The following is a 14462-nucleotide window of genomic DNA, read 5'->3' as shown; positions in this document are numbered from 1 at the left end:
TACATTTGACTGAAATTTTATTCTTTCCAGCTTCGTCGATGGAAGATTTGTCCTCCTGGGATTTTAAGACCTATAGTACTTTAAAGACATTACCTTTCAGTGCTATCATACAAGATTGCTGTTTCAACAAGACTTGCATTTCCCAGTGCATTTCTATTGTTTAACTGACAAACTGGGAAACTGAGAACGATTGGAATCATTACTGATGCTCCCTACAGGCATGCATCTCAGATACAAGTTGAAGCAATTCCTCTCATTAAAAATCATTAAAAAAAATGTTGAAAATGTCTGTACTTCTTTGCTACTTCTACTATACTTACCCCATGCTAAAGTTTCTCCCTTCCCTCCTCTTTCCGTTATTTTTTTTTCCCAGCTCTTCAATTCCCAGTTAAAAATAAGTCTTAAAAACCAATTTGTTCTAGACAACAACAGCGAAAATCCTCCAAAACCAAGAGTCAGCTCATTCCTCACTATGCAGCCCTGAGGTATAAGGTAAACCAAAGAGCAAGGACACAAATGTGCTAACTATATGAAGGCAGATATCTTGGACCAGGCTGCTCTGGTAATGGAAATACACAGAAGGAACTGTGAGAGCAGCCTGCCAGCTTTTTTGGTGGAAAGCAGAAATAGAAAGATCAGTCTGTTGCAAGTGAATTCCCTCAAAGCTCTAATATCAGTGGATAATTATTAACTATAATGGCAAAACATGGCATTTTAGGTGGGTTTGCCTTAACTATTTACCCTGTTGTCATCATCAGTCACAAGAGTCCTGCTGAAAAAGTTATCCAAGTAAGTCTGTGGTGCTGCACAGATCCAGAGAAGCATTGCTTGATAATGAATTAGAGTGAGAGTGCTATGTAGAAGCTCAAGTGCTCTGCTTCCCTGCAAAATTTCCAGATAGCCTTAGATAAATCACTTAGAATTTCATACCTGTCATGTTAATTTGGAATAATACTTTCTTAATGTGTAGAAACCTGGACAAATATCCTGAAAAATTCTAGGTTTAAAGAAAACCAGAAATGTAAAATAGACGCTGTAGGGAATTAAAAGATTCTGTAAGAACAAAGCTTGCACAGAATGCATGTTAAAATAATCATACACCAGCTCCCTCTGTTTGTGCCACCACGTCCTGTACCACACTCTTCTTGCATTCTTTACTTTGACCCGTCATTGGGTAACTATACACTGTCACAGCCATTTCCTAATGTAGAGCTGGGATCAGGGCAAGCACAAGCCAGTCTCTTTATAGCAAGCTTGCTGCGGCTAATCTGTTTTGGGAGGATCATTTTTTCACACATATGCTCATTAGACTGAATTTTTTTTTTGCACAATCAGTCTGCCAGTGGCTCAGTCAGCCAGCAGGACTTGAGGAGGACACAGGCAGATATGAGGGATCAGGTCTGCTGACCTAGAAAACGTGTGAGAACATTTGACTTCTCCTTTGAATGACAGAATAAAAACAATAACTTCCCAGAGGCGGGGAACTGCTCTTGAACACAGTGATAAATCCTAATAATCCCCCCCCCCCTCTTTTTTTTTTTTCCCCAAAAGTTATCATTTGAGACATTCTGAACTGGCCCAATGTAAGGAATATGTTTTATTCTGGTTGATTTTTTGATAATACAGTTGCTCCACAGTCTGAAAAACCTTGTACTGACTAGATAAAAACTGTTTCATTCAACCTTAAATTAAAACCATATTGATGATTAGGCAGAATGATGTGGCATCTTGAGTTCTTGCAGACTACAGTATTCCCACTGAATTTTGAAGGAAGAATGTCCATTAGTTTGTCTAAGGGCCAAATTGTTAGTTTGTCTAGAGTTTGTTTTCAGGGAAAATGGATTTAGTTAGCTTGAATAAAAAAATCAAAGATTTATCCTTTGTCATGATGTATAAACTGCAAGGTTAAGGCACAACTCTAGATAATTCCGTTAAAAGACTCCTGTTGCTCTTGATTCCTCTCTTGACCTGTAATGTTTTTAAAGATTAACATCGTGGGTGTGTTCATCTAATGCCCAGTCCAAATCCTGCTAAAGAGTCTTTGTGCTCGCTTTAATGAGAGATGAACTAAGCTCTTAGTCTAGTGGAAAGTAACTTTCTTATTTATAATACACATGTAACTACCCGATTAGAAATAATTTTCTCAGCTACAGCGTGTATTATTAATTTGTTATTCTTCACTAAAACAAATAGTTCTGGCATTGCTTTCATTTCTGGCAAGACATATTCTTTTCTTACAGAGTGTGCATACTCACAAATATATTTGCTGTCTGAACAACAAAAGACTGTTATCTAGATGCAAAATAGATATGTTATAATGAAAAAAGCACATTCTGCTTTTTAGCCTTACCAATTTATGGTTCAATAAACCCAAGGATTTTTTTTCTGAACCCATATCAGAAGCTAATTTACAAAAATATGCTGTATATAATTAATACCCTTCTGGCATTCGGAATAACAGGCAAGGGTCAAAGAAAATTTGACATGAATGTGGAAAAACAGCAAGATAACTACCAAGCCCCGTTACCAAGTTTAATTGAGAATGACACAAAAGAAATTTCAAAAACATTTTGCTGAGGGCAGAACCAGATAATTTCACTGATCCAGTTCAGATCTTATGTAGCTTCAAGCATTTCATCAAAGATCCACCTGTTTTCATTAGATCCGAATTTAACCCTTTTCCTCCTCTAATATGGTTTAAGTGTTAAACAAATTAAGATACTTATTTAGGACTGAATTTTCTAACATTGTGAACAAGTAGTTATTTACCCAACAGGTAGTACTGTTAGTTAATAACATCAGAACAGCTGCTTGAAGTGAGACCAAGTGTTCATCTAACCCAACACCCTCTCTCCACCAATGGCCAACCCAGCAAACGCCTAGGGAGCAGTACGGGAATAAAAGGGACACACAGAGATCGCCTTGTGACGTCCCACCACCTCAGCTCAGGGACTTCCCAAGCCGGAGACCGTATCTTCATGTTTAAGAGCACCTGGTAGATTCTTCTCTAATTTGCCCAGTCACTTTCTGAAATCATGAGAATTTTCAACATCCACACATTTTGCAGCATGGAGTTCCACAGCTTATCTAGGCACTGTATAAAGAAACGTTATTTAAACACAACATTTGAATAGAGCTGCTTTACTTTCAGTGCAAGATATACACAAAATGAGTGAGAGCAGCAGAATACAGCCTTTAATTTCTCACCCTTTAGGTTAAATACCATATAATATATCATTAAATATTCTGGAAAGTCTTTGTCATTGACATTTAGTTTTTATCTTCTTCCCATTTTCACTAAGTAGACTAAAAATCAGAGTATCTGTGTTATAGACAATTGTGATACTGTAAAAATGAAACTAAGGGTCTTGGGATTTCATTTTTTGGCTTTCTGCTTATTGCATAAGTCATTTGAATTGCATCTTTAATGAGATAACATGGGACATAGGAAGGATAGGTTTAATATTGAATGGACTGATATCATAGTTAGCAGACTTAGCAAAACATAAATGTTTGCCTTTATGGCCTAAAGACCATCTCAAAATTTCACTTCAGTATTTTTTTCCTACAAAATATAGATTTGTTTTAGAATAGCAAACACAACCTGTAAAAACTTTTAACTTTAGAAGATCTTGATTATTTCATCAAAATATGTGGTAGAAATATCTCTGAGTGATTTTTATCTGTAATTGCTATATTACACCAGAAAAAAGAAGGCTAGGCTTTTAAGAAAAGCTCTGATATCAATAATCTCTGTGCTCAAGCTCTGGCTGGATACTGACACTATACGAGTTTGGCTAGTTAATACCTCCACAGAAGATATGGACAAGGGCAACACAAGACACGTTCCTAAACTTGAGGGACCAGACCTGGGCTGAGTTCCTATTGCTTTAAACATTCTCCGTGACTCATATTCACCACCAGAATAAGGGAAGTAACTGCACTGGCTTCACTAGAAAGTTAAGGTGTAATGGTTTTGGTTTGATTTTAGTGTTTTGTTAAAACAAGTTGCAGATCTGAGATAAGGTTGCTATAATAAAAGTTTGTTTCTAAAATTCATTGAACAGTGACAGAAAAGAGTCTTTAAATTAATACTGTTCATATGTGGCCTAGCTCTGATCATTGTTGGTGGTTACTGAAAGTGTCATGTGACACAATATTCTGTGGTAGTTATGTAAGACATTATACCAGCCCCTGAAGTTCAGATTATTTTTTTTTAAATATTTGCCATGAATTTCCTTCTGTGAACTGAAATTCCTAGCTAGATGAGCATATCTCTCTCTGTCTTTTGACACAATACAAAATTAATTTCTTCTACAAATTTCAGACATATTTAATGGATACTCAATTACAATAGAATTTACCTAAGCTTATGATGTTTAGGAAACTTTTTTTGTGAGTTTCAGGGTTTTTAGGCAAAACAATTGAGCCTAAATTTACAAGAAGGTTTTCTGTTGCACATAAAGATAACAAATATGGCTTTGTCATAGGATTCCTGTTTTTCTGCTCTTTCTTATTTCTGATTCCTCACTTAGGAGCAAGTATATACACTTAATTTGTATCTTTGGTCACTATTACCTCCAAAAAATGTCCCGTTATTTATGCTTAGCTCTGCACACCATCTCCAGCTGCTGTCTCCTTAAATGCACAGCAACAGCTTGGATTAAATAGAGACTGGATATAAAATGGAAGTGGTTTTATACTGCAGGGAAAACAAGCAAAACAAAAACCCGCTCGCACAACAGTTACTTTTTGCCCTGAGTGGGAGCTCAGTGAATCACAGCCCTGGAGCTCACAGCAGCAGAATTATTGCTTGTGGTGCTGAGCCTCGAAGGCAGCTCATCCCCTGCACTGCTGCATCTCTCTGCGGGATTCTGCTCTGTCACACACAGCGGACTGCTACGTGCAGCTGGTAGAGCCTTTGTTCTCCTAAAAACAACAGCTGCCTTGCAAAAGTCAAGAAGAAAAATCCAGCTGGTGGGCTAGGCCTTGGCATTTCATTTCCTTCTGTAGCACCAATAATGGCATTGGGAACAGCTCCCTGAGCTTTCACTTTACCTTAGAAATGTTCTCTTAAGGTCCTTGGAAAGTATTAGCTGAGATTTCAGTTTTCTCTCGCCTGTTTTTTCTGCAAAAAAGTGAAAAATGAAATGGCACAAAGTTTAGGAGCTGCAGCACTGAAATGCTGAGTCCTTTTATTTAGATGTGCCCTAATTATGTTAATTACATTTTCAAATAAGTCTTTCTGCTCCTTGGAGTACCACTGAATCCATCTGAAATTCATTGTCCTCCCTAAAGCAGGTGCAATTGTCAAGGACTCTTACAAGGTCTGATTTAGACTGCCCTAGATGTCTTTTCCTCACTCAACCTAAAATAATTCGTCTGGCTTTGTCATTGGACACCTCATGGTCTGAACTTGCCCTGTCTCTTAGTGGGCACTGAACTGAGCACCTCACCCCGCAAGGCAGCTGCCCTAGGTTTGATATATGGCCACCATTTAGTGCGGGCGACTAAGCCCGCCGAGGAGGCACAGAGCCTTCCAGGGGTATTTGTATCAAACATTGGCTAAATGACAAATTTAGGGTGTCTGTGTCAAGTAAGTGTCCCAGTTAGGTGTCTGGGGTGGATAGTATAAGAAAGACAATGCTAACTGTGCACTTTTTAATATAGATTTCACAGAACATTTATTTTATTTCTACAAATGTCATGAATAAATGCATTAAATTTTCCATTACTGTCACAAAAATATTAAAATACACCTTTTTTTTTTTTACTTCTAGCTACCTCAGAGAAACCTCACCAACACAGTAAGTATCAAGTTGATAAAGAATGTTGTTACTTCAGCTTTTAGGAGGAAGGTATTTCTCTGTGTTGCCAAAGTTTTAAGAGCTTAAGATGAGATTCCTCTACACAGGCTCACAGGAAATTTTGACTTATGAAAATGGTTTTCAATGACTCTGTAATGCAGGACCAGATGTGTTTCACGGGTCCCAGCATGGGTGGAAACTGTTTTCCAATTCAGGCTGAGGTAAGACCCACCTGTGCCCTCTGCCTCCATGGCATCTTCTCACTGGAAAATATCAAGGGAGACACAGATGAGGAAGGGGCACTGCAATTCTCTGGCTAGGGCTTGATCCAGGCAATAGAGACATTTGTCTCTTGGTATGCTGCAGCCCTCACCTGCTACACAATCTGGACATAGCTGCTATAAATCAGAATGAAACAAACTTTTAACATTCGTCTGAAATTCCGTAGCTTGCTTTTTTTCTGTATCATAATGTTGTTTTTTGGATATCACACTGTTTTTAAATAACACAAAAATTGCATGCAGCTTATATTTTAATACAATATAATATTTATTATTATTACTTCTTCACAATATATCTGTGGGAGACAGGCTAACAGAGAAACATGCAGTATACTGAACTTTTATTTGCCTTTCTATATGAGACAACCCCACTTCTGTTATAATAAAATACTTTCATGATTTCTGTATTAAACATCAAGAAGAAAATTTCTATATAGAAAATAGGTGATAGCAATGAAAATTAGTAGTAGAAACATTTCACAATTTTAGAAATTCTATGATATTTCTAAAAACTACAGAATAAAATTTTGAAATTTCTTAAACCTATTAAAAAGTAAAAATTTATTTTTCTTTAGAATTATTTTTATATTTTAGGAAAAAATATTAAATACCTTTTTTCAAGAAACATGTTCATCAAAAAATTATTCCCTAGTGTGAATATGTAATGCAAAGTCATCTTTTAAAATCATAAAGAGATTCTTTTCTTTTTAAAATCTCCTAAAAATTAAAAATCCCTCTAACATAGGTTCTTCTTATTTGCAGAGCATGAACGCATTAAACATGAAAAAGCTATCTCTCAGACTAAGCCAGGTAGGTTTGTTAATTTAATTTCCAGTGACTGCAGGCTCCATTCAATAAGGTTATATGTTGTTTGCAAAACTGGGAGACTTTCTTGAGCTAGACAGTTTTGGTTTGTTTGGGTTTTTTTGTTTGTGTCATTGGCTTTCAGGATTGGGGTAGGATCAAAAATAAGGGTGAAATTTAATTAAAAGGATTCAGCTTTGACAGTTTTTCATAGTTCCTGGGACTCTCATTTGTGCAGTACAGCTCATAAAGTGTTAGCAAACCCCATTTTCCAGAGTTTGGGGAAGGAGTTCTCTACTGCCCTTCAGTACACCAAAGAGGAATATTAGGAGTTATTTTCTGTAAACCAGTCATTACATGAAGTGAGCCTGGTCCCCAAAATCTCACCGGGTACGTGATAGCCTGCACAGAGGTAAGCCTCCAGTTTCTGAATTGCAGAACAGAAGCTGAACACTTTAAAAAAAGAATAAATCTTGGGCTGACTATGCACTCTGGTAAACTATAAGTAATAACCAGGGACAACTGGCTGCAGCGAGCAGGACAGAAGTCCCCCTTGCAAACCAGGGCTTTGTGCCTCGTCATGCTTTTTGGGGAGGAAGACACTCAGGGATCCACAGTTGGGTCTGGTGTGCAACAAGACTGAGAAGATATCCTCACAGAAAACTCAGCTATTGGTGCTCTGCTTGCATTGCTCCTGAGTGGTCTTTCCAGGTGCAGTGGGCACTGAAAAGCAGGTATCAGTGTTCCATCGGACTTTGCTGGCAGTGCTGCTGTTTGAACTTCACATAAAAATGAAGTGCTCATGAATAAGTGGTTGGATAAACCACTTAAAACCTTATGTGTTCGATGACAAGCAGGCAGCCTTTTTTTTAATTCTGCTTTTTTTCCTTTTTTTTTTTTTTTGAAAGAAAACAATTTCTCCTATGCATTTACTATTTTTCTCATTTGTTTTTATAATACAATATTCTACTTGTAAGTTAAGTATTTCCATAGACATTTTGAGGTTTTCTGCAAGCCTTGAGTAACTGATTCATTGAAGTGGTATTGCTGGTTTTGAGTCAACAGGGGAAAAAAAGCAATGTTTCTCACTCCAGCCTTCAAAGACTCAATTGAGTCAACAGGGGAAAAAAAGCAATGTTTCTCACTCCAACCTTCAAAGACTCAAAGGCCAAGTTTGCTTGGGTTTTTTTGCCTTGTTGACCACTTTTTGTTTATTAACTGCTAGCAGAGTGCTTCAGCCAGCAGGTGGGTGCGGATGGGCTGAACCAAGGCAGGAATGCCCTAGAGAGAAAGCCACCCTATCCAACTCTGTGCATCCTGAGCAGGGGCAGTGGTGGCCAAACAGTGGGTTGCCTGAGCAGATGACATGGCCACTCACCTTTCCTGCAAAATGAAATCGGTCCTGCTGCACAGTCAGCCTGATGTCATCCACGTAGCACCATAAATTTCTCTGGTGAGGCATTTGCAAACATGGGAGCATTGTGTCACAAACCAGTACATTGGTCTGATTAAGGAGCTGACTCCAGTGTAGTATAGTATATTCCAGACTAAAGCCCTTGGAATTCAAATGTTTAAAGGAAAAAAGAAAAAAAAAAAAAAAAAAAGGAAAAAAAACTACTTGCTAAATTTCCTTTAGCATAAAAGATCTTCTCTTGGGTGATTAATGGTTGCTTTGGAGAGCAGTGGCTGTTTTGAGTTTCAGTTGATGACTGGAAGTATTAATCTGCAAGCACTAGTGGTAATAGTGCTTCTGCCTGCTGCGTGCCAATGAGTGCTCTTGAGTTAGCAGACTGAATTATAAAAGCCTCATTCTGTACAAAGCAGCAGCCTCCTTTTTCACCTTGATTCAGAGCAGCTCCACACTATTATTCCTATGCCTCCCGTCATCAGACATAGAAGTATCACATGACTGAGAAACTAGAGAATTTCAGAAAATATATTGATTCTGCAGGGAAATGTTTAAATTAAAGAGTGTTTTATGTATGTGTAGTGAAAGCAAGTAAAGCAAGAGAATTCATTCCTGATGTAATTCTTCTGAAACTGCCTGAAATACACAGAGAAATGTTTACAGCTTTATATTTTTCCATTTAAATTAGATACATCAGGGAACAAATGAATATTAATGCTTGTAGTGCTGCAAAACTAGAGGTCTGCAGAGGAAAGAAATTCTCTCCAATGAAAGATTTCAGAACCTTAAATTTTGTGTTTATTCAAAATCAGAACAAAATCTGTTTTTTTTTCTGAAATATTCACAAAGAATATTTTTTAAATTTTGTAGCTTTATGAGGTCATCAATTTTATTTTCTTTTTTTGCCAGACTGCTCATGATATAGTAAACAAAAAGTACATGACAAATTGGAAATATTTCTTCTGTTCTTGCTAAAATATTATGTATTATCCTCATCAGATTTTTTTTCACTGCTTTTCTTCATACTGAATTCTGGTGAACAGAAATGACTTTGTGAAGCTTCCTGAAGTCTTGAAGTGCATTCCCTCATAGATAGTGTTCTCCTTTAAGTTTTGATAATATGTTCCTTCAGTTTTTCTTCTGGTTACAACTAATGGCTAGAAAGTCGGAGAAAAAGCCATGCAGTCACCTCCTGGAGATCTGCCAGGAAACACATCAGGGAGTTCTCCAGTGGAATCAACAGATCAATAGTTGCTGTTTGGTTAGGTTGCAGAATAGGTAGGTGAATGAATTTCAAAGAATTACTGTATATATTCCCAGATGAATGCAAGTCCATGGGCCTGTCCAAGACACTTTGTTTTCCGGAATGAATTCGTTTTGAAAAGAAAATCTCTCCCATACTTTTAGATGGATCATACATGCCATCCACTCACAGGCTTATTTAATCAACTCCTAGAGTTACAGAGCAAAGATTGCTGCAAATTTTCACCAGAATTAGAAAAAGTATCCTATTTATTGTTCAAAAGAGCAGGGATAATATCTAAAGAAAGAGAAGCTTCAAACCTTTTGAGCTTTACTTGTCATTAATCCAGTAGATGGTCCAGGGCCTATGTTTAAAGTCAGTATTCTGGGGTTTTTGTAGATTGGTACCCAATCTAAATTAGTGAAATGCACTGTTATATGCTAAAGCTCATCTAAGAACAGAAAGAGGATACTTTTTCTCAATAAGTTGCATCTTCAAGCTGCTGGTTGTACTGCAAAAACATTTATAGCTTCACAGACAACCATGAAATGGAGATGAGATTTTTTTTAATTCACTGCTTTCATAAGAAACTGACAATAACAATAGCTGAGTAAGGGGAAAATAAAGCCCTAAACTTAATACAAGTGAAGAGAAATTAAATCGCCACCTACCAGATGACAACTGAAAAGCATAGCAATGCAGGTCTATATTTTATTTCCAAAGAATCGAAAAGATCAGTAACCATGGAGCTTTATCCCTCCCTGTATTTTTCCCCATCAGTACTGTGTTTCTTACAGAAACAAACTCAAACTGAAAAAAAAAAACAACCAAAAAACAACCCAACAAACAAACAAACAAACACCAACCACCAAGCAAACAAAATGTAAACTACAGTTGCTGTATGTTTCATGTCCATATTTGCACTGCAGCTTTGCTGGATGCTGCTGTGTTATGGATAAGAAACATGGGCTGTACAGCAATGAGGCTGTTTCTCCATCTATTGACATATGATAAATGTCTTTTTAGACCTCTTTGCAAGTGTATACCTCTGGGAATCTCAGAGAGCTAAGTTAAAAAGAAATCATCTCAGAAAAGAAAATAAGCCTACTCTCTGCCCCCAGGAAAAAAAAAAAATCCTCTGGAAGTTACATGCTAAATTCAAATAAAATGTCATGCTTGTTGAGACCACTCAGCAGTCTGCTCTTCTAAATACTGTACTACCCACATGTTTAGTCAGATTGCAGATTAGGATTTAGCATCCAAACTTGGACATTTGAGTTCCAGAGAAGTAGCCCCCCCAAAAAAGCAGCAGTTCTTGAGGCTGACTGAAGATACGTAGGTACAGTGACGGGTAAACCAGGGATCTCACAATTTGCAGGTGGTTCTAGCCACCCATCCCCTCCCCAGTACCTCCCTCCATCATCTCGGGTAAGAACAAGTTTGACTGCCACACTGGAAATATTGCTCGTATTCAGGATCCAAGCAGCTTTGAATATGCACAGAGAGGAGCTAGGAGGGTTTCTAGCCAGCTGGTACTCAGATGAGTAGAATGGCTTCAGGGGACAAGACATTCCTGTCCGACCTGATCTCCACCCAGCCACTGCCACCTTCAATCTGATGCCTCGCAGAGGTCTTGGGGAAAAGGAAGGGGCCAGAGGCATGTGGCTGTAAACTGCTTCCATCAGTGAGAGGAAGGGGAAATATGTTCTTATGTGTCTTATACATATTTAAAAAGAAAAATAGTGTTCTATGCAAATGTTGAAAGGCAGGGGTTAGGAGAGAGATTTGAATTCAGGTATGGGAAAAGAGACAAAATAGGAGTGGAGCTACGAAAGGATCAGAAAGGGTGAAGTTCAAGTCAACCAAACTGGGCAGAATAGAGATCTGAAAACAAACATCCCAGTTCCACCCGACTGGGCCATTGGACAGTTAAGACAAACCCCACTTGATAAGAAAGTGTAGTCCCACCTGTGTATCTGCCTGAACCTTCCCCCCCACCCTACCTGGAGGAGAGGCACATGGACATGTTTGTACATATTTGTGGTTAGGCAGTACCTGAGCAGAAGTTCTCCGTGTTGTATAATACCAAATTATTGAACTTAGACACTTAGCAAGGTGATGTCCACAAAGTTATAATAGTTGTATTGTTAGAATACAGTTTCTGAGTGCTTGCCTGAAAGACACTACCAGGTATGTGGCTGTTTTCTGGTGGCTGAGACATTAGGTCCACTAATTTATTTTTTCCATGGAGTGTGATCTCATCATGCAGTCAGAACTCATAATACATACGTGCTGTTTTACAGTGCTACAATGTGATAGTGATGCTGAAGATATGCATTTTTTTGTCATTGTGAACCAAATGTATAATATCATGTATAGAAATATTTTTCCAGTTATATGCACCTATGCTGACACAGTGTGAATTTCTAATTTTAATGCTACTTTCACAATGCAGAGGAGAAAATTAAACAACAAAAGGCAACTCCCACTGAGAAGTCAGGTAGGAACAAGTTATTCTCTCCTGATTTATGGGGGGGGGGGGGGGGGGGGGAGGCATGACACAGACACATGACACACGCTCATCTAATGTATTATATTTGCATTGCAATCTTTTTTTTTTTTACAGTGTTTAGCAATATGTGGCTGATAACACTTTCTTAGAGCAAATCCAGCAGAATGACAATTGCAGATACCATTTTAAGAACAGTCTTCCCGATGACAAAGCCAGGTCAAGACATTTCAGCTCTTACGCTGCTTGTTCCAGCCTCTCTGCCAGAGCTGGGCTAATGAAATGGGGTATAGCTGTAAATCAGATCTCTGAGATGATCCCAAATAGCCTTGCAAGGCATTATTGTTTGGGGTTTTTTAACCTCAGATCTTTCAGGTCACTGAATTTACAGCACAGAAACCAGTGCCCAAGTAGGAAGCGATGCAGGAGGATGAATCACCAGTTGGATTAGGGACTTGGATGGGTCTTAAACTGGCTTTTTCATTGGGAAAATGGTTTTGGAACTAATCTCTAGGTTTTTGAGTTTTTTCTATGATTTAGTCCTTGTAGGTTTTGCAATAATAATGCTAACAGAAAAAACTCAATATTGACTGTTATAGAAGCCCTGTAGGTTCACCCAAGGAATTAGAATATTCTCATCATCATTGACAGTCTACACACAAAGCTGTTTTGAAGACTTTTTCTAGATATCAGCCTCTGGATTTCTACTGGGGGTAGCCTTGATCCAAACATAAAATGAAAGATTGTCAAATCTTGGACAATAATGTCAACAACAGATTTTCATTTGATATGATGGTGATGATGATGACAATGATGAATATTTTCAATAAGATAAACTGCTGTTTTGTTTTAAGCTGAATGGTGGTGTTTACTACTTCATTTCTATTCTTATTTCATATATGTTTTTCTTCTCTTCATTAGCAGAATGTTGCACAGAACATCATGCTCTCTAATTGTGAACATTGATATAATTTATGGGTGTATATTGTTTTCTATAAGAACTCTCATGCTAATCTATCATTTTATTATGAAGTGATGTCTTACAGCACTGTTTATCCAATAAAACTATTGTTTCGGTAGTTTTTATCTGATCATAAACCGATGTAGCTTGTTCAAAACCATATAAATTATGTTTCTGTTAATAGAATTGGAGAAATTACTAGACAATACTTCAATATACTGAATGTTTAATGAGTTAGAAATTACTGATAGGCAAACAAGTCTGCAGAAGGAAGAAATTATATCTTTGAATTTACAGCATTTTCACACCTAAATTCATGAAATATGTTTAGGGTCAGCTAAGCTTCACTCTTAGTTTGTGAGCAAAATCAGAAGGCCCAAACTGTGGTTTAGCAGTGGTTGGAAACAAAGCTGCTAGAAATATCACAACTTGACTACTTTTTGTAAGATTTGTTAGAGTCAGGTTCTTTTTCCTGTTTGTTGGAACCAAACTGAAAGTGCACTATTTTATGTTGGCCAACTTAACAGAAGCCACTACAAAAATAACTTGTAAGTTTTCAGATCAATACCTGTTGAGCTTGAAACAGGCAACTTCAAACAGTGGGTAAGTCATCCCATCTTTCATTAACAAACATTTTGTAAAGATATGAAATATTCTCTGGAAATGACTAGCGCTCTCCTGACTAAAAGTGTAGATGAATGTTTTCTTGATGTTGCAAGTAAGTTGAATCCCACTCAAAATTTCCAATCATCTGTTGACTGGTCTGGAGCTACTTCTGATTTACACTGTTGCACAGGGAGAAATGGTCCTGGAATACATAAATGTATTACTGTGCTAAATGACAGGATACTGCATTATTTCAGCAGGAGCTGATAGCTAGTGGAACTTGCAAAGGTCTAAACATGCTAAAGCTTAACTGCATTTTAGAGACCTGAATGCTGTGCATTTTTACATGAGTAGGGGAAGCTAAGAACAAGTGAGAACTGACTGCCATAAAAATATTTGAATATTTAAAAAAAAAAAGTAGAATCTCTTTCCTCGTTATATCTAAATATCACAATTTACCTTCTTTTGTCTTCTGTAGTCCAGAAAAAGCCAGCAAGTATGTGGTACCTACCTTGATCAAAAAAATCCTGTAATATGGCTGGATATGTGTGGCTTTTTTGACTTTAACATATGGAAATTGTCCCTTAGCAATTTCTAGTTTTGCTTAAAACTATAGTGTCTTTACCCCCATGCCTTCCATTACTTCCATTTAACATATTGTCTTGTCCATGCTATTTAAATGTCCATTTGCCATAACCAATTGCTTCAGTACAGGTGTCAACTCATTCTATGCTGCCCATATCACAAGTCCAAAAAAAAAAAAAAAAAGAGTGACAAGCTTTTAAAAAATCATTATTAACAACTAGTTGGGTTGAATAAATGTTTCTGCTGAATTAAAAAGAG

At 37.4% G+C, this 14462-nt stretch overlaps 1 protein-coding gene across 1 annotated transcript in view; it reads left to right on the top strand.

Moving 5' to 3' along the window:
* TRDN (triadin) overlaps nt 1-14462 on the top strand; it is a 236761-nt gene that overhangs the window by 195281 nt on the left and 27018 nt on the right. The window contains exons 29-32 of the mRNA XM_075749995.1: nt 5781-5807; nt 6851-6898; nt 11999-12043; nt 14098-14115. Coding sequence (XP_075606110.1) covers nt 5781-5807; nt 6851-6898; nt 11999-12043; nt 14098-14115 — 138 coding nt within the window. The remainder of the gene's footprint in view (nt 1-5780; nt 5808-6850; nt 6899-11998; nt 12044-14097; nt 14116-14462) is intronic.

This window comes from Balearica regulorum, chromosome 3, assembly GCF_011004875.1.
Source record: "Balearica regulorum gibbericeps isolate bBalReg1 chromosome 3, bBalReg1.pri, whole genome shotgun sequence".
Classification (NCBI taxonomy): Eukaryota; Metazoa; Chordata; class Aves; order Gruiformes; family Gruidae; genus Balearica; species Balearica regulorum.
Note: the sequence above shows the minus strand (reverse complement) of the source record. Positions and strands in the feature narration are given on the sequence as shown.